The sequence below is a fragment of the Oreochromis aureus genome, linkage group 10, assembly GCF_013358895.1.
Source record: "Oreochromis aureus strain Israel breed Guangdong linkage group 10, ZZ_aureus, whole genome shotgun sequence".
NCBI lineage: Eukaryota > Metazoa > Chordata > Actinopteri > Cichliformes > Cichlidae > Oreochromis > Oreochromis aureus.
In genome coordinates this window covers 34,690,182-34,713,203 of record NC_052951.1, presented here as the reverse complement: position 1 = coordinate 34,713,203, position 23,022 = coordinate 34,690,182, and the positions used below count along the sequence as shown (strand labels likewise).

General features: G+C 49.0%; 2 protein-coding genes across 9 annotated transcripts in view; both read right to left on the bottom strand.

Moving 5' to 3' along the window:
* Positions 1-229: 229 nt before the first annotated feature.
* On the bottom strand, positions 230-9,536 carry ncbp3 (nuclear cap binding subunit 3). Of its 2 annotated transcripts, none has more exons than XM_031726704.2 (13): positions 9,299-9,536; positions 8,371-8,436; positions 7,997-8,102; positions 7,771-7,896; positions 7,512-7,637; positions 7,288-7,439; positions 7,099-7,204; positions 3,561-3,660; positions 3,318-3,427; positions 2,680-2,998; positions 2,004-2,155; positions 1,755-1,925; positions 230-1,678 (listed from the first exon to the last, which is right to left on the bottom strand). In XM_031726704.2, the coding sequence occupies exons 1-13, from the start codon at positions 9,473-9,475 to the stop codon at positions 1,320-1,322; spliced, it is 2,070 nt and encodes a 689-aa protein (XP_031582564.1). In that variant the 5' UTR covers positions 9,476-9,536; the 3' UTR covers positions 230-1,319. The 2 variants fall into 2 exon arrangements, with proteins under 2 accessions (XP_031582564.1, XP_031582565.1); XM_031726705.2 differs by having other exon boundaries at positions 2,689-2,998.
* A 2,445-nt stretch (positions 9,537-11,981) lies between these two features.
* LOC116309992 (rap1 GTPase-activating protein 2-like) overlaps positions 11,982-23,022 on the bottom strand; it is a 36,939-nt gene continuing 25,898 nt past the window's right edge. For 3 of the 7 annotated variants that reach the window (XM_039618823.1, XM_039618827.1, XM_039618828.1), the window contains 14 exons: positions 22,917-23,000; positions 19,052-19,152; positions 16,140-16,269; positions 15,406-15,561; positions 14,958-15,029; positions 14,792-14,878; positions 14,031-14,177; positions 13,223-13,327; positions 13,043-13,134; positions 12,698-12,826; positions 12,522-12,618; positions 12,339-12,396; positions 12,193-12,263; positions 11,982-12,015 (listed from right to left, as the gene is read on the bottom strand). In XM_039618823.1, coding sequence (XP_039474757.1) covers positions 12,004-12,015; positions 12,193-12,263; positions 12,339-12,396; positions 12,522-12,618; positions 12,698-12,826; positions 13,043-13,134; positions 13,223-13,327; positions 14,031-14,177; positions 14,792-14,878; positions 14,958-15,029; positions 15,406-15,561; positions 16,140-16,269; positions 19,052-19,152; positions 22,917-23,000 — 1,341 coding nt within the window. In that variant the 3' untranslated portion in view covers positions 11,982-12,003. The remainder of the gene's footprint in view (positions 12,016-12,192; positions 12,264-12,338; positions 12,397-12,521; positions 12,619-12,697; positions 12,827-13,042; positions 13,135-13,222; positions 13,328-14,030; positions 14,178-14,791; positions 14,879-14,957; positions 15,030-15,405; positions 15,562-16,139; positions 16,270-19,051; positions 19,153-22,916; positions 23,001-23,022) is intronic. The other 4 variants (XM_039618824.1, XM_039618825.1, XM_039618826.1 and 1 more) reach the window with 4 other exon arrangements.

Below are 23,022 nucleotides of genomic sequence, written 5' to 3'. Positions count from 1 at the left end.
TAATCACACCAACATGTCTGAGGAAGATTCCACGGTTTTATATTCGGCTGTTGTTGAGCATCTATGTGTCTGCGTTCACTGCATAGGCCACGCCTCAATGCGCGCTCACCTGCTTCAGTTTGGCATTTGTTTTTCCCCTCATTGGTTCTTGGAACACCCCGCCTAAAAAGCACACCTGTGTTGTGCAGGTATCTGTGGTCAGGGTTACAGGAAGAAGACTCGACACGTGTGGAATAAAACATCAGCGGGGATTTTAATAATGATCTCATCTCAGGAGCAGCGGTGTGGTGTCACCTGCACGTGGACCCCAAAGGTTTCATTTAAAAACAACACATCATGTGACATCACAGGAACACCGTCGATGAACGCACGCACGCACGCACAGGTCATCAACAAGGTGTTTAGAAGAAAGAAGAAAGAAAAGAAAAGTAGGAAAATGTTCCACAGCGGATGCCTCAGTCCTGCAGGCGCTAACAGCACGCCTACGCCACACAATGGAGGCGGAGTCACTTCACTGTCTGAGCTGCAGCCAGACGGGGAAAAGCTGAGGAATGGTGGCGACCGATGCGGCGATGAGGGTTCGATTCTGGAGGCACGGATCTCCAACGTAACATGGGAATGGTGATAAGAAGAGCAGCAGCAGGTGAGCGGAGAGTTTCCCATGATGCTTTGCCACATCCTGACAGAACACCACAGGCACGAGGAGAGGAGGCTGCGGGAACCAAAGCTTCTCCCTCTGTTCCTAATTAGCACCAAACTTGGCAGGACTTCCTCTGAAATGTCCTCAGATCCACAGCCGAGCACACAAACTCCGGAACGCCAAGGCACACTCCCAGGAAATGACCTCACAACCCGACTGACCCCTCAGCGCTGGGCAATACGACTTTAGAGGACGGATCGCTTCCTTTAGCTCCATTCTGCAGCCACTGCCTCACCTGCAGCAGGTGATAGGCCACGCCCCCCAAGCAAATCTCGCTGACGTCGCAGCCGATCTGGATGACGGGTAAAGGGACATTTTTGCAACTTCACCTCCCTTCAGGCAGGAAGTGAGGAGGGCGCACACTGCAGGAAGGTGAGATTAAAGGTGGGCGGAGCTTCAGGGAGGGAGTTGAGGTGGACTGCAGTTCCCTGGAGAAGCTTTATGAAACGTTTGTGTTGATATTGTGAGTCATTATTTTCGGGTGAAATAATAATGAAAGGGAGAAGGTCGCCGCCCGGGCCCGTTCCCCGACGCACGAAGGTCGTCCGCTCGGCCTTGGCGCTGCTTTATGTCCATCAGAGGAAACGCTGCTCCGCCCCCCTCCTCCTCCTCGTGTCGTTCAGGCGTCGGACTCGTCGCTGCTGTCGCGGCTGATCTCGATCTGCAGCGAGGGCAGGTTGTCCAGCCGACTCTTCTTCATCTTGTGGGTGAGACGCTCCTGCTTCTGTTTGATCATGGCGCCCCACATCCTCTGCAGTGTCGAGTCGTCCTCTTCGTCCCCGCGCCCGTCGTCCTCCTCCTCGTCCCCCTCTCCGTCGCCACGCCTCCTCTCGCTTCTACTGCTGCCACCGCTGTCCCGGCCCGATGAGGAAGAGGAGAACAGCCCTGCCGAGCGGCCGCTTGACCTGTTGTGATGTCTGGCGGCGGCGCCGCTGCCGTCGTCGTCGTCACTGGAGCCGAGCCTGCTCCACAGCCCGCCTGCAGACGAGAGAGAGCGTTACAAACGCCACACAGCAAAGAAAGAAAACGACAGAGGTGGGTGTCGCCTCCGTACCCGTCTTCCTGTCTGTGGATGAGTTGGAGCAGTGGCCTCTGCTGTCCTGACTGGCCACGCCCAGTCTGCGATGCACATCTCTGGCTGGGGCCGTGTCTCTCGGGGACAGCGGCGAGGGAGAGCGGCGTCTGTCCGGAGAGTAGCGTCTTTTCCCGAGCCGCTGCCGTACGTCTGTGGAGAGCGTCAGAGTCAGAGTCAGAGGCCCCGCCTCACGGCAGCAGAGCAAACAGCTGGATTTAAACCACTCACCTGTCTTCCCGCCGCTGACCACCGGAGGGGGCTGTCTGTGCTGAGAGTGGCCCTGCCGCTTCTCCTCCAGCAGCTGCCGCACGTCCGTCACCTTGGAGGGCGAGGACGAGGATTTGGTCCTACTCTGTGATCCTGACGTTCCGATCCTGTTCCTGAAAAATGCGACACAAGCAGAGTTAAACACAGAGCAAACGTGCGTGTGAGCGCGGCGGCGAACCATTCCTGCAGGTTTAACGATCAGAAGAAAATCTTTAATTCATAATTCGTAATGTCAGTACTCGCAGCCACAGCCTGGAGACTTAAGATCCGCCCACACAGGAAGTAGTCTGTGGTGGTGGATGTTCTACAGTTGCTGGTTGGTGACCAGCCGATCGTTCTCACTCGCTTCAAAGTTAAATAAAGTTAAGCTCGGGACCCGCCCACTTCCCACCATCATCACCCAGAACTGCAGAATATCTACTTTTTCTATGATGTCACTTCCTGTGAGGCCATCAGACGTAAAAACAATAATCTGGTATTTAATGGAAGCAGGAATACAGCGGCACCCCGGATTTTCAAAACAAAAGCTCTGAGCAAACATGATGTCTCTTTACATTTTCATTTAATGCTTGGCCTCACTGAGAGGCACGCACGCTCACACACGCGCACGCTCACGCTCACACACGCGCACGCTCACAGCTCTGACCGGATGCTCTTCAGGTGCGTCTCTAGCTCATCGGCGTACATCGTCATCTTCTTGCTCTTCTTCGGCGACGGCGTGGAGATCATCTTCAGCTCCAGGTCGTAGTCCATCTCGTCTGACTCGGACCACGGAGACGGAGAGCGGTCCGCCCGGCTGTGAAGCCCCGCCCCCAGTGCGCGTGAGCCACCGCCCCTCTCCCCCCTCTCCCTGTACTCCACCATCCTGTCGTCAGAGTCCATGTCCTCATCGCCGTCGTCTTCCTCCTCCTCCTCTTCCTCCTTGATCGGCTCCTCGGGCAGGTTGACCAGGTCCGCTGAAAGCACAGAAGCCATAAAACGTTAGCATGAAGCTAACATGAACCAGAAGAAAACCACATTTATCCAACAGGCACAGCCCACAGTCTCCCCTCTCCCTTCAGGAGTCAAGGTGCTGTGAGGTCATCGTGGCGTTGATGATGAGGTTACAGACCGCTGACGTTACAGGCAGACATGGAAAATTTACGGGACAGACGGGAAAAAAAAAAAAAAAAAAAAAAAAATCGCCTTCGATACACCAAGGGCTCGACTGGTTTCGGGATCAAAGCCCAACTGACCCCGCCCTCTCTGTGCGTGGGATCGGCGGCGTGATCTCACCTGAGTGTCGGTGTGTGTACGGCGGCGTGTGGCCCATGCTGTCTCCAATCAGAGGCTTCTTGCTCTTGATGACATCACGCTGGATCCGTCGGTTGTGGTACCGCCTCTTCCTGAACAGGAAGCAGACAAAACTTTATTAAACACTGACGACTGTGACGCTCGCTTCAGAGCTGCATTTGGTGCTCCCATCACATCTACACCTGATGGTCCTCTGCGACATGACCTTTGACCTCTGAGCCTTACCAGGAGTTGCTGAGGATGCCTTTCATGCCGCCGTAGTTCGGGTTTCCGTACTTCATGTAGTATCGGCTGCGGCGAGCGGCGCCCGGCTCCTTCTTATCGTCTGCACAAAGAAAACACGTATTACAGATGTTTGACCCCAGCTGCACATAAAAGCCTTTCCTGTCTGTGTCCCCGCTGCAATAAAAGCATAAAGCTTTCATTAGCGCTGTTCCACTCCTTCACACTTCCTGTCTGCGGCCTGAGGAATCAGGGAGCACGTCACAAAAAACAGAAACACCCTGGATTTACGCCCACTGAGAAAACAGGTGACGTGTTCAGTGCTGCCGTTACCTGCTGTGCTTTGCTTTTAATGGACAAAGTTTGAATCTTGTGACACGCTCCGTCTTAAACCTCGGATTATTTCAGACGAATCGATCAAAGCTGGATCGATCGTACTGATTTCTAATCTGCAAGTTGTTCAGAACGCTGCTGCAAAGCTTCTGAGCAAGTCCTCCAACTACTCCCATGTCACACCCCTGCTGATTCAGCTGCACTGGCTCCCAGCTAAATTCAGAATCCACTTTAAGGATTTGACCTTGACTTTCAGGGCTCTGCATGGACAAGCACCAACATATATAAGTGAACTTTTACATCCATACATTCCCAGCAGGTCCCTGAGGTCATGTGACCAGGGCTTGCTGGTTGTCCAGCACACGAGGCTGAAAACAAAAGGTGACAGAGCTTTTGTAACTGTGGCCCCCAGATTGTGGAACTCTCTCCCTTTGAGCCTGAGATCTGTGGACTCAGTGGTCGCTTTTAAAAAACAGCTAAAAACTCATCTTTTTAAACTTGCTTTTGGTTGATTTTTAGTTTTAGGTTTTAGCTTCTGTGAAGCACTTTGTGATTTTTATCTTGAAAGGTGCTATATAAAATTTTACTTACTAATCACCTGGCTGTCAGCTACACGTGAACACTTCTCCCTGACTTATTTTGGCGGGGATCACGCACAGACTTCCTGTCTGTAGGAAGTACTGAGACACAGCGAGGAGAACGGAAACACTCGCAGCGACGTGACGACTCGGAAACAGAATCACCTTCTTCAGTCCTCTCATCGTTTTTGTAACATGACTGATGTGGAGGAGCAGAGACACGAAGGATCATCTGAGGAACCCTGCAGCTGTGTGTGTGTATGTGTGTGTGTGTGTGTGTCTCTCAGTGTGTGTCTCAGTGTGTGTGTGTTCCTGTCTAGCTATCTTTGTGAGGACCGAAATCTGCATTCTACCATACTTGTGAGAACCAACAGTCACTTGTGAGGACACACACACACACCGGTCCTCACAAGTTTGAAGGCCTTTTTGAGTCTCAAAATGTGGTTTTAGGGTCAGGGTTAGGCATTCATGTTTAATGGTTAGGGCAGGGGTCGGCAACCCGCGGCTCTTTAGTCTTTATTTTGCGGCTCCGGGTGGTTTGGGAAAATAAATTAGAAGCATTTCGCTGAAGTGTATTTTATTTGTGTTTAGTTCTTTTTTAAACTTGTAGTTCTATATTTGAAGATTGCCGTGATTTTGAAATATAAAAATAAAATTATATCTTATTATTTTTTCATCACTCAAAATAAGCGTCACACTCGCGGAAGCTTGGTGTACCCTTGAACGCGCCGTGCATTTATCGAGACTTTCGACCCCAGATAGGCCAATTATGGATCTGGATCCACATTATGTCAGCAGCTGTTCTCCACCGTGAACTATGTTAAAGACAAACACCGCTCCCGCCTCACAGATGACAGCTTACAGTCCTGCGTAAAGGTGAAAGCCCCGATTTGCAGACGCTGTGCGCAGAAGTTCGGGACCAGAAGTCTCATTGTAAACAAATCACGGCAGACCCGACGATGTTTGCATGAACGCGCTTTTCAGCATCTCTTTATTGACCACTTTTCACACACGGTTGCTGTACGCATACAGCCGGCTGTAGCTTTGCAGCTCACAGCCCGACAACACAACAGCAGAGAGAGCACAGGCTTTAAGGCGGCGAGGCGTGATTGCGAGTGCCGCTCAGGTGCGTCCGACTCCCATGCAGCGGCACTGCAAACCACGCCCCGCCACACACTAGGGCTGTGCGATATGACCAAAATCTCATATCCCGATATTAAGACATCTATCGTCCGATAACGATATAAATCACAAAAATGTAACATTTTCTGTAAATTCTGTGAATGTCGGGCAGCTCGACTTGCGTGAAGTGTTTCCAGCTGGGCGTCGCGTACCTGGAGTCGAGTGTTTTAACTGATGCATGAAATGATACATTTTTAGACATAAGTTGTAACGGCCGCCGTTTTCTTTGTATTTATTACACAGCGTGCTGCGGGGAAAAGCCTGTTCTAACGTTTGAGTCTAAGGTTTATTTTTTTAGCACCTGACGGCTCTTTTTTGCTTCTCATCCGTAAATACTCTGCATCTTTCACGTGATTCAGTTTATTTTGAAAAGTCTCAACAGGATCTTGAGCTTTATTGTGAAAGGTTTATGTGGAAAATAAACAAGCAGACACGAGGTGGTTTTACCGTCGTTGTTGCTAACGACAACGCATAAAAACAAGCGCTTGTCCGTCTGTAGTGTGGTTATATTAAATATAAGAGAAAGAGAGAACTATAAGAAATTAATATAGCCACTACAGTGACCATCAAAATAATGAAAAAATATTGCCGTAAATTATTATTATTTTGCGACACCTCGAAACAAACGATAGCGTAAAATGAAACGATAGACGTTTTCATATCGTCATCCGATATATATCGTTATATCAAACAGCCCTACCACACACATTAACCAATTTTGCAAATATCTATTTTTTTCAGCAGCATAGTGCTTTTTTTCCAATTACTTTTTAAAAGTCAGGTCAAGGCTCCAACAGCCCAAAGGCGATATAAGGGTGGCGGCTCACAGCAGTTTTTGTTTGCTACATGGATCATTTTAGTTCAGCTGGGTGTCTTTGCTTTTGTTATATTTCTTTAAGAGTTCAAAATGTGTTAATTACATAAATAAAATGTAATTTTCTCTGTAGCACTTCATGGATTACATAAGCAACACACCTTAGTTTCTCTGTGGATTCTTTTAAAAAGCAGTTAAAAACTTTTCTGTTCAAACAAGGCTTTTGTTGATCTACGTATTTTATATTCTTTACATTATTTACATTTGATCTTTTACATTGTGCATAATGTCTATTGATTGTATTGTTTATTTTAATATTTGTGTACAGCGCTTTGTGACTGCCTGTCTGTGAAAAGCGCTTAATAAATAAACTTTACTTACTTTAGTTGTTCACACAAAGCACAAAGGTAAAAAAAACAATATATACAGTGTTATCTTCATTTTAGATGTCAAAAAGTATTTGCGGCTCCCAGTGTTTTCTTTTGCGTGGAAACCGGGTCCAAGTGGCTCTTTGGGTGTAAAAGGTTGCTGACCCCTGGGTTAGGGTAAGAGGGTAGGGAAACCATTATGTCAATGAAGGTCCTCACTAAGATAGCTGAATGGGCTTGTGCGTGCGTGTGTGAGTGTGTGTCACCTTGCGTGGCGAAGCGCAGCAGCAGCTTGTTTCCTTTGAAGGGTTTGATGGCGGGCCGTAGGTCGTTCCTCAGCAGGGACGCTCTCTCCGCCCGCGACAGGTCGGCCTGCGCGCACACAGCCGATGACATCATCGATCACTTTTGGGCACTGGTCAGTAAACCTGATGATTGGTCAGGTGGCGTCCTACCTGTCCGCTCTCAGATTTCGTCTTTGTCTCTGCGTCGCTGTCTCTCCCCTCAATCTCCTCGCTGCGCTTCTTCGCCGTTTCCTCTTCACCTTCGTCTACCTCGCCCTCCTCCTCTTCATCGTCCTCGTCATCTGACCCTTGACCTCGCCGACCTGCGACATCGTAACATTTACTCACAATGCCCTGAGGCTTCTGGTGGTTTCCCCTACAGTACTCGAACTCACCTTTGCTCTGCTCGCCCGGCTGGCTGGTGCCTCCCGTCTCCGTGGTAACAGCCTCCGAGTCAGGCATCCGGCTGGTGTTGATAAGCGCCCGAATGGGGGTGTCGTCATCCAGCCAAACCACGTTACCTAGGAAACCATCAGGTGGTGAGAACAGGGTTTGACCTGAGCTGTGATTGGCTGGGAGAGTCACATGCCCCGCCCCGTGCAGTAGCTTCATGAGCTCCGCAGCCGGGCTCTTCTGTCTGCATGCCGTACTCACAGGAAGTGTCGTCGATCCACTCGATGTGAGCCGGAGGATACTCTTTAAAGTACCCGAAGACGTCCTGCGTGCTCATGTCGTCCACGCCCATCACATGGATTGCCTCCATGCGCAGCTGGGGGATGGCTGGGCACCACAGAAGAAGAAGAAGACGACGACATGTTAAACGAGCTCCTCATCAGGAAAAGGTTGGCTCTGCCTGCTGACAGTCATGGAGGACACGTACCTTTCTTCATGGCGTCTTTATCCAGGAAAACGTTCCGCTGGCCGATCTTCTCCTCCCCGTGGAAATGGAAACGCTGCGCTCGCTTCTCTTTCCTCTCAATCGCCTCCTGATGAGGAAGAAAAAGGAAATAAGTCGAGTATTCAGAGGAGTTTGAACCCTGAGCTTCCCACTCAGCTATCACTCTTTACCTGATATCATCAGGTCATGGTGACCTTTGGAAAGGTCTCTCACATGAGTCCTGACCCTACAGGCGCTCAGAGACTCTTGCATGTACTTCACTAACATCGCCCACAGTGAGAAACACTTTAAAGTGGCAGCCTAACGCCCACACACACACACACACACACACACACACACACTCTCTGATGGTTTACCTTAGAGTTGACGTCGATTCCAGTGATGAAGGCTCCAGCCTTGTTCTCATACCGCCGACTGGTGTCCTGTGAAACAGACAGACAGCAGTGAGCCACGGTTTCACTTTCTCTTTGAGCCGTTTCTGTTTGTTTGCTTCAGCAACATTACAAAGTGACTGTAAACACATGGGAAACGCAGGCTGTATGAAGTCCACAGCAGCAGCCACACAGGCTTCCACAGTAAAGACTCAACTCTAATGTGACTTTCACACAAGAAGAAAACCTTCATTTCTCCAGCTGATAAACTGCTCTGGATACTGTTGGTGTGCTAGCAGGGAGAGGAAACACCCGCGAAGGTATAAAAACTACTAAGTGTGCATGCATTCAAATCGAATAACTTCACCCGTTTTGCATTTCTCTGCACGTAAAAACGTCAAACTTCCTAGTTTTAGATGAGGTTTGGTGGCAGGGACGCTCTACACTAGCAGGAAGAGTAAATAACAAAGGAAGAATAATGAAATCCAGGTTCACGCTTAGAAGAAAGCAGAACTGTTCGGTATGCGCATACCTGCTGAAATAGTTGCGAAAAATGAGCACTCTACGGTCTCTGCTTTTTCTTTTTTTTTTATTACACGTAAACATCTTAAATTCGATGTTTTTTAAATAGAGTTTGGTGGGACGTGCGCTCCACACAAACAGCACGTGAACACAGCAACAAGTGACTGAAATAAACACGAACCCCGCAAACATGTCGAAAACGTAAACCAGCCCGGTTAACGCGAGGCCCCCGCCGCTCATCGGCAGCCCCTACAGCGCGGAGGGAGGGGGGGCGGCTGACTCCCGGGGAGAGAGCCGGGAGTCCAAGTAACCGCTAGCCGACACTTCCCGCGGATCTGCCGGGCGACGGAGACGCCAGTCCCCGGAGTGCCGGGGCCTAGTCCGGGCTTACCGGCAGCAGCTCCTTCAGAGAGCGGTTAACGGAGATGTCCTCGGGGTCCAGCTCTCCCTCCTCCACCTCCATCGGCTCGGCTTCGCGGGCATCTCTGTCCGACTCGGAGTCCGAGTCCGAGCGGTCGGAGCCGCTGTCTGATTTCACCGAGACCCGCAAGCTGCGTACTGCCGCCATGGTGCTAACCCAGCAGCGAACAACGGCCTCTAGCGCTGCGGCTCTTGGCTGACCCGGAAACGGTACCTACGACTTCTTCTGCGGCCTGCAGGCGGCGCGCCGGAGCTCTTCCGCCCCCTGCGGTTATTAAAGGTAAAACATGATGTCATGCTCAGCAGAGGGCGGTGCTGAATAACAGACACTTTAACAGCGTCACAGACGATATATTAAAACATGTAAACCAATGTTTTTAATAAATGTGTAAATGTAAACAGCCCTAAGTATAACAGGGCTGAAGTGTACTCCACAATGTCTGAAAAATCTAAACAAAAAAGTACAAAGTAATTAATAAACAGGTAATCAAGATAACATTGTCAGAATTACAATAAATAAATAAATACATAAACACAAGGCTGTAACGGAAATGGAAAGTAATGAAAACGCAGTATAAAAACGTTTATTCGTCCCGTTATTTAAACAATAACTTTTCTTTCTCTTATTTATAAAGTTTCATATTTATTTGCTTTAATTGTTTCATAACCGATACTGAGACATACTAATGCACAAATAAACACGAACACGAAATAAGAAGAACAGCTAGTCAATAATTCCTTGTTAGTTTTGGTTCTTTTACAAAAGAACAATCAACTTTTTTAATGTTTTGAACTTTAACCAGCATCTGGCTCTGAGGCAGTTTGTAGCTGCTGGTTAGTATGAAAAATGCCGTCTGCAGATGAAGCGGGTCTTCAGTAAAAAAAAAAAAAAAAAAAAGTTGGGAGAAAATGAAACGACAAAAACAACAACAAACACTGAAAGAAGCTGATTTTTATTTGTGAAATGTTCAGTTTTACAGGTTTTACAACACACACACACACACACACACTTTATGACATCAGAAAACTGCGCAGACATCTTTGTGTTCATGCTGCATCATCTTTTATTTTGAAAAGCTGAACTCCTGCAGCTGTGCAGCTTCCAGTGGAGTGAGTGACCTGGAGACTTGGCGTGATTAGTGCGAACGTCTCTCAGAGAGGGAGAGCGAAGCTTCAGACCCCATCATCAGACCAATCACAGCGCTTCTTGTTCTTCTCCCTGACCTCCAGCAGCTCCACCTCTCTGACTCACCTGCAGCACCGCCCACCTGACCCCCGTCGCTCAGACCCTGTGTGCTGCAGATCATCACACTGCGACTCCTGCAGCAGGAGTGAAACTGATTTGGTTGCAGTTTAAAAAAGGTTCAGGTTGAGCTCACGACGTTGTAATATGTGAGGAGAACGGCAGCGTCTGTCTCTAACGTGTCTGAATCTGAACCCACAGCCACGTGTTATTATTTGTTATTAATAAGAATAAATCCCACAGAGCTCAGCATGGACGCGCAGACCGAGCAGCTCCAGCAGTTAACGTGTTTCCTGTATTTCCGTCCTTTTTAACCTGAGTGCATGCGCTCGCCTTCCTGTGTCTGTGTTGAGAAACCATCAGAGTCACGACCCAACGACAAACTTTAGGCCTGTAAAGGCCTCGCATTCACCGCAGGAACTCTCCTCCAGGACCAGGAACCTTCGGGGGGACCAGCACCGTGCCGGCTGACAAAAAGACTAAACAGCACTCAGGACCAGTCATCTAACAGGGAGACAGGGGGCGGGTAGTTGCAGTTCTTGTGGTTGCCTCTGATATGAGTGAATCCCCAAACTTTGAGCTGCTGTGCTGTTTTTGTTTTTCTTGTTTTGGTTGAAATGATTGGACCCCCACAGAGAGGACGTCTCCCAGCTGGATGGGAGCACCTCAGCGGTGTTTGGGGAGAGGGGCATTAACCGCTGCCCCTCAGGGAAGCTTAGCTGCTCGGGTCCTGGTCCTTTGGGTGGAATCTCAGCCCCTCTCTGCAGCGCCCCCTGGTGTTTCTGTGATAAATAAAGTTTCTAGGGAACGAGCGAGCCTCCTCTTTACATCTTACACTGAAAGAAGCGCAAAACAGGGAGAGCTCTGTGGATCGAACTTGACTGTAGGACGGTTTAAAAAGAACTACGTGTTCAGTGTCCTGTTCAGAAATGATTTTATGGTTTGTGCAGAAGATGAGAAGAAAAAAACAGACAGAAACAGGAGAGCTGCACTTGGGGTCCTCACAAAGACAGAAAGACAAGTATGTGTGTGTGGTGGTCCATCAGGAGACTCTCCTCCTCCTGCTCCTCCTCCTGCTCCTCCTCCTCCTCCTCCTCCTCCTCCTGTGTGGAGACTGCCGTCTGTTTGAAGCTTCAGGCTTTTATTCTGGAAAGCAGCGAGAGAAAGAGGAACACATCAAACCCAGCTCAGAGAGTCGCTCACATCATGGCCCAGAAAGTGTGAACATGAGCCACCCAAGACAAGCGCCAGGGCGAGAACGCCAACCAAGACAGGAAGTAAAACACGAGAGGCTACAGGAGGAACTAACTTTCAAAATAAAGCAGGAAGTAGACTCAGAAGCAGAACAGAGTGACAGAAGCAGCACTTTGAAAAATGGAATTTAAAATCGGACTTCTGGGAAAGCACACACCTGTCAGCAGCGTCCTGTCAGCTCAGTGTCCCTGCTGCAGACAGAAGGAAGGTTTCACACTCAGTAATCAGATTACACAGAAAATACTTGAAAAATCACACTGAACAAAATAACAAAAAGCAGTGACGTCCTGGAGGCGTGCAGCCCAATCAGCTGCTCCGCATATCCAGGTAAACAGCGAGCCTGCTGATTGGCTGTCACACAGACTTACTGCGGCGGAGTGGCTGAGCTTGTCGAAGCGAAATTTCAGGTTGGATCTGGGCGAGTTCTTGTTTTTCAGCTCTGAGAGAGGAGAGAGCAAACGAGACGTGAGAACGGCTCCAGAACAGAAACGCTGGCGGTGAGCGGGCGTCGCACCTGTGGGGCTGCGGCACACGATGACGGGAGCTGAACTCTGACCTTCTACCGTCGCAGCCTATACACGTAGAGACACAGAGGGAGGACGCATTGATGAGGGTCTGCATTACAATACAAGGCGCCCTAAATAACACTGAGCTGAATATAACGCTGACCCAACAGATGGTTTAAGTGTGTTTTCACCTGTCTCACCAGGTGTGTGTCGTCAGCTGGGATGCTGAAGCTGCAGGTGCTGGATGTCGACCTGGAAATCTTACTGCTCTCCTTCTTCGTGTGAATCCTGCCGATAAAAGTAAAAAAGTGATGAAGTTTATTGTTTCGCAGTGAAAACTGAAACATCTGCTTCTTTCATTTCTTACTGTTGCTGCTTCTGCTGCACACACCTGTCCCGCTGCCCCGCCTCCGGAGTGCTAGGATTGGACGGCAGCTCCGGCCTCACCTCCAGCATCGGGTGGCATCCGTCGAAGCTCCTCTGCTCACCGGGGAGGCTGAGGAGGCGTAACAGAGACAGGAGGAGGCGGGGTTAATGTCCTGAAAGCAGGTAAGAGCTGTTAGCTCAGTAACACACAGCACACCTGCTGAGACTGGCTCTCCTGAAGGTGTGCCCCCACCTGTGCAGCAGTGCTGACATGCACACTGGTGGGTTTGAACTTTATTGTCCAGGTAAACAAACTGAGAGACAGGAGAGTGTTGGGCAGCGTTACCTCCTCTGGCTGTGCTTCTCTGTTTGGCTGTCGACGCTCAGCAGGCGAGGAAAAAGTCCCGAGCGCCGCTTCACGGGAGACTTGACGTTACACTGCCAACGCAAAGAGTCCAGGTGTTACAGCCGCTCACAGACGAGCGGGGTTCAACCTGCTCCTTCAGTTACCTGCAGAACAACTCACCTCCACGTTCAGGTGTGCCAGACCCCCCCCACTCAAACTGGTGGGCAGTCCAGCCCCGCCCCTCGACATGGTCTCCATGGAGACGCTCCTCCCTCGCATTGCCCTCTGAAATGGAAGAAGTGATGTCCAGTAATGGAATCCTGATTTGTTTGACACAAATGGCTTCTTCCTGTCCTCGCCTTTCACAATAAAAGCTCTAGGTATCTACACAGTGTGACTGTGACTCTAATACAGAAAGCAGCCGTTTGCAACTGAAATAAAAACTTATCTCCGGTTTTACTGGCTATGAAATTCATGTTTTTCCTAAGAAATATTTTTTTGTTGCTGTAAAAATGATTTTCTTACTAATTAAACATAATGTTGTGGATAAACACTGCGTTGATTTAACTTCATTATCAATGAAAGTTGGACAGAAAAGTGCGTAAGTTCAAGAAAGTAAATAAAAAAGAAATAAATTTACTTCATAATTCATCGATGAGGGAAAAATATAACGTGCTGTATATAATATATGTCTCTTACTTTGTTACACATGTTTCTAAGTGGACCAAAAACTGTGAAATAAAACTGTAAATAATGACAGATGACACGCTGAGGTAAGAGTCCGACGTCACTGACAGTAACTCCAGTCTAAAACACGCTGCTGACACACTAACATTCACATTAATAACAGGTTTTGCCTCTTGTAAAGTGGGACTACTTTCCTTGGTGGAGGTATGTGAGTTGGATTGGTTCTGATGCGTCCCATCAAACGATCATTTCACAGCAGGAGAAGAAGAAGAAGACGACAGGAAGAAAGGTCAAAACTCACCTTGATGGACTCCAGCAGTCCTCCGTGGGCCTGTCCGTTCTCCCCTCGGCCCTCCTCCTCCGGCCCTGACGTCAATCCCAGCATGCTCTGGGAGCGTCTCTGCAGCTCATCGTGGAGGCTGTCCAGCAGGGCGGCCCGGGTTCGCTCCTAACGGAGATGCAGAGAGTCTCATGAAATCCTTCATGTCCTCACTATGTTATTTCTCTAAAGTTCAGGAGGTGCTGCAGATCTCTGCACAGGCGGAGCAGGTTTACTGTCTGCGCGTGACAGGAAGCAAGTTTACGTTTCCCAGGAAGCAGAGCAGCTTTTAGGGTGTCAGGTTTTGTCTGCAGCGCGCACACAGAGCTCTGCAACATCACACACTGACTTTATGTTTAATATGAATAATTTTTCTCTACTTTCACTTATAATCTAAACCAAAATAAACCACTGGAGCGTCCATCATGAAAATCAACATAATGAATAATAAATTAACAGAAAAGTACGCTCGCAGCCTGAACAGTGCAGCGTACTTACGAATTACCGACACACTGCAGGATTTTACCTCCAGCATAATTATTCCTTTGCTTCCTGTAAAAGCCTGACGTGTTTCCCTTTATTCTGCTGTTCCTGCCTTTATGTGTTTGTAGGTTCATATAATTACGGGGAACATCATGAGCTCAGTACTGAAGTCTGTTACTGTGATTGCATCACTGCGTCTGTCTTATTAGACACACGATGTGTGGTTGTGACTCTGGTGGGCGGTCTGGAGCTCTTTCTACCTCAAGTCGGGCGAAGCGGTCGCTCTTGTAGCAGGCCAGCTCTGCGTTGATGAGTTTGGTGAGAAGAAACTCTCTGAACTCTGGACCCTGAAGTACAAAACGCAGCGGACTTAACCACAGCTCTCAGATCAGTCTCACGTTCCTATGAAAAGTCCAACAGCCTCACCTTTTTAAAGACAGCCGGGTTTGGGAGGGGCGGGCCAAAGGGCGGGACGTCCTCTCGTGCTGTGACGGAAACCTGTCAGTCAGAACAGCTTCTGTTGTCACTGGTGGAGCGAAACAGGCAGATCTGTGTCTGATCCCCACCCACGCCAACCCACCCAGCTATAAGCAATAATGCAGAGATGCTTCCTCTCCTCAGTAAGGAAAGGAGGTGCCTCTGATGTGAGGCTTCATCTCCGTTGTCCTCATAGTTCAGAGGCTGAAAGAGAAATCTTCAGCCGCCACGAGGCTTTGGGTTTGTTTCTGTGAATTTAGATTAAAGCTCTTCTGTGCTCCCAACTTTGATTCCCAGCTAACAGGATTAAACTGCTTCTGATCCCATGAACTTCACAGACAACAGAGTCAAATCTATAAAAAACTTCCATCGTGGAGAAAAGGAAGCCGGCGTGTACCTTGTAGGAGGTGGTCTCAGAGCATGGCTCCTCCGCCTGCACCACAATGAAGGCGTGGAGGAAGTTGGAGGCGATCATGTCGGGGACGAAGGGCGTGGCCTCTTCTTGAAAAACCAGCGCCACGATGTCGTTTCCTATGTGCCGTTTCCTCTGCAGCTGAAGGACAACAGAGGACAGAGTGACGCTGTTACGTACAGTCGCGATGGCTCATGAAGTTTATAAAACACAACAACAACAACGCTGTGTTGGATGCAAGCAGCAGCCTCCGGGGTGAAAACACTGAAGCACCAACAGCTGCAGTTCCTCTAACGTCCAGCAGAGGCTCCCGCAGTGAGTCGCTCACATGTTCAAACTTTACAGCAGAAATAAACACGTTTACAGGCTGATACTAAATACATAAAACTGTCTGTAGACCATACCCTCGTGTAGCTGCTAGCTTCACCTCAGCTAACTGGAGTCCCTGAACTGGACCGTGTTAGTGCTGTTGGTGTAGACTGAGATGCTGTGATTCTGCAGACACAGGGATGGAAATGCTGCACAGGTCATGTGATGATGAGCATCACTTCCATCTGCAGGCTTCTGCTTTACACGGAGCCAACCTGCCCAACCGTCTGCTGCTGCTCTCTGTTGAGTCACAGCCCGTCCTCCTGTTTCACGCTGAGTCATGTCATGTGACGCTCCGCCACGCTGACTCATTTTGTGTTTCTCTGTCACGCCGTCTTCATGCCGCCTACCTGCTGGGCGTCTCCCTCGGTGAAGGGCAGTTTGGTGGACACGTGGAACATGATCTCCTGCTGCCGGTGGACCGTGTAGATGGACTGAGACCCCGTCTGACCGTGAGACACATCCAAACCTCCCCGAAACCTGCACAGAGGGAACGGGCACCACTCAGTCTGCAGGTGACCTGCTTTAAGGTTAATGAAAGCTATTTAGAGTCTGGAGTAAATAAATCAGATTCAGAGTGAATCAGCCATCTGTGCTCATGCAGGAGCTGGCTTCCCTCCTGATTTATTTTGGTTTGTGTGCTGCTGATTGTTCTTTAAGAAGCTCAATCTTTTTATCTGTGTGTGATGGAGCAAAGCTGAAAACACGTAACAAGCAGAAGGAAACAGGCGTTTACCCGAACCTTAATCTAATCAGGTCCAGTAACACAGGGCCAATGAATGCTTTGTTTCACTGCAGGCGACCAATAAAATATCAACAAACACTGTTTAATAATCAGGTTATAAAATGCTGACGTTAAGAGTCTGGTGATAAATAAACTTTGAGTCTCAGGCTGTCTCAGGTCTTGTTTGGTTATTTTTTATTTTTACTGATTGCAGACCGTTTCATTGCTCTGTGTGTTTGATTTGTTCGTTTTGGTAAAATAAAGCCACACTTTATAAACATTACAGCTGTGCCGGTGTGCACTCTGACAGATTTACCATCAGACGAGAATAATTAAGCAGCTGAAGCAGAAAAAACACAAAGTTTGTTTCCCAGCATTAACATGAATCAGCAGTCTGGTGTATATAAATGTCATCAGCACAGAGGTGTATGTTTGCTTAAACGTCACATTTATAAATCATTTATGTAATATGACCTTTTGATTTCACTCAAAAAAAATAGATTTTCTCAGATACATGTTTCCTCTAATCAACTCGGTCACAACCAAAGTTTGAAGCTGTTTTGATTCGTCCGTCAGTCCATGCTGGACTAAACTGTGGCAGAGCTACAAAAGTTGCACTAAGAAAATCCCATAGTTGCTGCTAAATGACGAGCCCCTCAACTCCGGACATGGGCCCGCTGAAGATTGGCAGATGTAAGTGGACTTGGATCAGAGGCTAATTTTTCCCACAGAGATCGTAACAACTACTCTGCGACCAGACCTCGTCCTTTGGTGTAACTCACGAAAACTAGCGTATGTCATTGAGCTGACGGTACCATGGGAGGAAGCAAGTGAGCGTAAGAAGCTGCGGTATGCCAACTTGGCAGCTGAGGAAGAGGACAGAGGAAGATCAAGCTATGCTCGGTGGAAGTGGGGTGCAGGAGCTTTGTTGCCAGTACAACAGCAAAGCTGCTCAGAGAGATTGGGATCAGAGGACAGGCGCAACGGCAGGCTATAAGAGAACTAGCTAACACTGCTGAGAGGACCAGTCACTGGCTATGATTAAAAAGAGCTGACATCACCTGGGCAGGTAAGGCAGTCAGTTAACCGCGAGACACACGCCCAGGATTGATCGACCCATGGTGGGCCTGCCTCAACAGGGGGCGTCAAAGGGTAAAACATAACATTAGAAGTTTTGCTGGTTGACTGATGCAGCTGTCTCAGGGCCTCCTGGGGACTGTGCAGTTAACCTCATGGTAGCGAAACCAAAAGGAGGAATGAAAAATATTCGGCTCTTCTCCCCTCTGCTCTTCTTCCCTTTTCTGGGAGGCAGTGGGGAGGTAGAGCGTACAGCCCGATCCGGCAGGGAGGTCTGGGAAGCCGGATCGGGCGCCCCCCTCCCGGCTCTCCTCTCTGCTCTCTCCTATCTTGTCCCTTTTGTCTTACTTCTCTCTGTCACCTTTTCTGTCCCTTTGAAGAAGTGAGGCTCCATAAATGCTAAAGAGGTAAGCATTTCTCAGTTGCAGTGAATAGATAGAAAATAAACTATAGGAAACTAAACCAAAGAAAGAAGAAGAGAAATAACATTTTAACATAAACCAGTGACACACTCCAGGGCCTGATCAACCCTGGCAGGGCCTCCTTGGATGAGGGTGTCTAGCGATAATGGCCGAAACACCCGATGAATCCAAGGTCCACTACTGACGATGTGTCCCAAATTTTAAATGATAAGCTAGATCAGATCTCTAATCCCTAAACCTAACCAAGGACAAATGGCAGATTAGCCTGGGTAAAAGACCGAAAGTTGAGGCACACAACGATGTGTGCTGCTGGTAAAGTTTCTGGGCTGCCTTTCCTCAGAACAGCCATCCCTCAAGTCTCTCTCCATCTAAAGCAATGCATTGTCAGGGACTGTAACAGCTAGTCCTTTTACTGAATCAGAACTCTGGAGTGATCCAGTGACCGCTGCGAAAGGGCAGCTGACAATCAGGGAAAGACCAGATGACAGCCTGGAAAGACTGCTGACAGGAGGGAATAGACCCTAATGGGGCTGGTGTGAGTTAGCGCCTCATACCAGCAGGACCCAGCGCTTTTTAGTGTATTTGGGTACACCCATTATTGCTACAGAAATCTCAAAGGAGAAGATACCTCTAGGGTCTGCGAGAGCAGGGGCGGAAGAAGACCCTTTCCGGACGGATTTAATGGCAACGAACCACGGAACGGTATCAACGATGAATACATCAACCAGCATTGCAAATAATGGACCGTCAGTGATGGTAGGAAAGAAGCTGGAGAACTGCATTTGTGGCTGGTCAAAACTAACAACTGACATGGGCCTTAAAATCCACCAAGGCAGGAAGAAGTGCCTCAGCGAGCTGAGAAAGGGGCCTCGCATTGACACATACTTTTTAAGAAGTACGTCAAATCAGTCGATTGAAACCCAGAGGCAGGAGAATCCCCACAGTCCTCTGGGTATCAGCACCCGGATCGAAGTTCATTGTCATACAGACTCCCCCATAAATAAACGTGATGATTTTGCAGTTTTGTCTCGTCTCTCACCCTTTGAAGTCCTGCAGATCCACTGTGTCTCCCAGCAGCTGCAGGAACTCTGTGAAAGCCGACGTTTCCTCGTTGTTCCTGAACAGCTCCTCCTCAGACACCTGAGGGACAGGTGACATGTCAGCTACGACTGATACACTCATCACAAAACGTAAACTACCCTCAGATGTGAAGTGCTTAATTATGCCAAAGAACAAAAGACGGACTACATTCAGTGTGTCGACATACTTTTAAAAATAATGTTGTTTTTCATCGTCTGAAAAGATTTGCTGAAACAGGTTTTACAGCAGAGAGAGTGCTGATATAATCAGCAGCATCAATCACATCATCCAGTGCTGGGCCGTACCAGTGACCCAGCACACTGGAAACTGCAATCACTGATAACAGGACCAAAACACAATATTGACTTTGGAGGTTAAATTTCTTTCACAAGGCAACGCTAAGAATGAGCGAACGTCTTTATGAGCTTCTTAGGTTGGTCTCCAGTGTCCTCTAGAGTGCTTACAGGTTCCAGTTTGATAGACCAGTCTACATATTCAGTCATACTAGTCTAACTTGTGTGTCTGGGCACTCCTGTGGATATTCTTACACCAGAGAAGAGCTTCTTAACTACAGGACTACAACACCTGTGGACTTACTTCCAATATTTGTCGCATCTGCGGCAGATTTACTACAGACTTTGATCAGGAAAGCGAGCCGGCGCACTCGTGCGTCTGAGGAGACGCGGACTGCGAACTGCTCTTCCTGGGATCTTCCTTTCCAACGTACGCTCACTCAGGAATAAGATGGACAAGCTGGCCCTGATGAGAAGCATGAACAGAGATTTTGCCTCCTCCTGTGTCTTATGTTTTATGGTGGCGTGGCTCTGTGAGGACATCCCGGACTGCGCGCTAAAGCTGGAGGGTTTTCATCTGCTGCGCGTGGACCAGCAGGCCTCTCTCTCTGGTAAGACCACAGGTGGAGGTGTCTGCTTCTACATTAATAGTGGCTGGTGCACAGATGTAACAGTGATTGCTCAGCACTGCTCTTCCTCTCTGGAATACCTTTTTATTCACTGCAAACCGTTTTATTCTCCGCGGGAGTTTGCTTCATTCATCTTGGCCGCTGTTTACATCCCGCCAGATGCGGATGTGCAGGCAGCTCAGTGCGCCCTCGCGGAGCAGATACTGCACATGGAGCGAACATTCCCGGACTCTCTCATTATTGCTCTTGGGGACTTTAATAAAGCCAATCTGAGCCAAGAGCTTCCCAAATACAAGCAGTATATTAAATGCCCGACCAGAGAGGAGAGGACATTGGATCACTGCTACAGCACGATCAGCGGGGCCTATCGCGCGGTGCCCCGTGCTTCATTCGGACTTTCTGACCACGTCATGGTCCACCTGATCCCCGCGTACAGACAGAGGCTGAAGCTCTCCAAGCCTGTCGCGAGGACTAAAAAAGTGTGGAGCAACGAGGCTGTGGAGGAGCTTCGCACGTGTTTGGAGTCTACAGACTGGGACACAATGAAGGCTGCTTCTAACAGCTTGGACGAGTTTACGGACACTGTCACCTCCTATATCCACTTCTGTGAGGACAGCATTGTGCCATCACGCACCAGGGTGAGTTATAACAATGACAAACCCTGGTTTACTCCTAAACTCAAAAAGCTGTGGCTGGAAAAGAGAAAGGTGTTCAGAAGCAGAGACAGGGCCTGCTACAGAGAGGCCAAGTACAGGTTCACTAAAGAAGTGGACATTGCTAAACATCAGCACTCTGAGAAGATGCAGCAGCAGATCTCAGAGAAAGACTCGGCCTCTGTGTGGAAAAGTTTTAGGAATATCACCAACTACAAGCCTAAAACCCCCACTGCACTGATGACTTGCTCTTGGCCAACACCCTTAACGACTTTTACTGCCGTTTTGACGAGCCATCAAGCAGCCTTCACACCTCCAACGGCCCCAACAATAGAGACACTTTGGACACTCATTCCTCCACCTCTCCCCCCTCCATAGAGCCATCACCACCATCAAACACTTCACCTACAACACCCCCCTCCTCACCCCACACCAAGGAGGATTTCACACCACCTTCTCCCACCACAACCCTTCATATTCATGAAGCAGATGTGAGGAAGCAGTTTAAGACTCTGAATGCTCGAAAAGCTCCTGGCCCAGACGGTGTGTCTCCTGCCACCCTCAGACACTGTGCAAACAAGCTGGCCCCAGTGTTTTCTGGCATTTTCAACTCCTCACTGCAGGCATGTCATGTGCCTGCCTGCTTCAAGTCCGCCACCATAATCCCTGTCCCCAAGAAACCAAGGATCACTGGACTAAATGACTACAGACCTGTGGCTCTGACATCTGTGGTCATGAAGTCATTTGAGCGCCTGGTTCTCTCCTACCTCAAGACCCTCACGGCCCCCCTCCTGGACCCCCTGCAGTTTGCATACAGAGCCAACAGGTCTGTAGACGACGCTATCAACATGGCTCTACACTTCATCCTGCAGCATCTGGACTCCCCAGGAACCTACGCCAGGATCCTGTTTATGGACTTCAGCTCTGCCTTCAACACGATCCTTCCAGACCATCTCCAAGGCAAGCTTTCCCAGATGAATGTGCCTGATCCCATCTGCCGGTGGATCACTGACTTCCTGACGGACAGGAAGCAGCACGTGAGGCTGGGAAAGAAAGTCTCGGACTCCCGGACCATCAGCACCGGCTCCCCTCAGGGCTGTGTTCTTTCTCCTCTGCTCTTCTCCCTGTACACCAACTGCTGCACCTCCACCCACCAGTCTGTCAAGCTAATCAAGTTTGCAGATGACACCACCGTTATTGGACTCATCTCGGACGGGGATGAGTCTGCCTACAGGAAGGAGGTTGAACGTCTGGTGTCCTGGTGTAGCCACAACAACCTGGTGCTGAACGCCCAGAAGACAGTGGAGATTATTGTGGACTTCAGGAAGCACACAGCCCCATTCCCCCCCATCATCCTGACTGACACCCCCATCACCTCTGTGGACTCATTCCGCTTCCTGGGTACCACCATCACCCAGGACCTGAAGTGGGAGCCCACCATCACCTCCGTCATAAAGAAAGCCCAGCAGAGGATGTACTTCCTGAGGCAGCTGAAGAAATTCAACCTGCCAACACGGACGATGATGCAATTCTACACTGCAATCATCGAGTCCATCCTCACCTCCTCCATCACCGTGTGGTACGCTGGAGCCACTATCAGGGACAAACTGAGACTGCAGCGTGTTGTGCGCTCTGCTGAGAAGGTGATTGGCTGCAAACTCCCATCTCTGCAGGACCTGTACACCTCCAGGACACTGGGGCGTGCAGCTCGGATCACAGCTGACCCTTCTCACCCTGGACACAGTCTGTTTGACCTGCTCCGCTCAGGCAGGAGGCTCCGGTCCATTCGCACCAGAACCTCTCGCCATAAGAACAGTTTCCTCCCCTCTGCTGTTGGACTCATGAACAATAACCACATGACTGTTCCCACCACTAACACATGACCCTACACTGTGTTCACTGCATCATTCCATGTTTGGCACTGATCACCACCTGCACTCATGTATATATCTATCTGCTTAGCACTTTTAATTTTAATTTTTATGTTTATTTAAGTGTTATATGACAGTATGTTTGCACTAAGTACCGCAGCAATTTCCTAATGTTGTAAACCTGCTCAACATTTGGCAATAAAACCCTTTCTGATTCTGATTCTGATACCATGTAAAATCACGCAGGACCTCTAAACTGGCTACCTTCGTCCCTACAATAGTGCTTCAGTCAGAAATCACTCCACTAGTGGGAATAAAGAAGGAAGATGGAAACAAAAACACTGAGTGGACACAAAGTGTGAGCAGGTGGTGAGGTACCTGACCAAATCTCTGGTAAATGACTCCAAACTTGTAGGTGTTGTTCACCTCATGCTCATCATAGTTTACTATTAGCTGAGATGCCTGCAGAGAAAGACAGATGTGC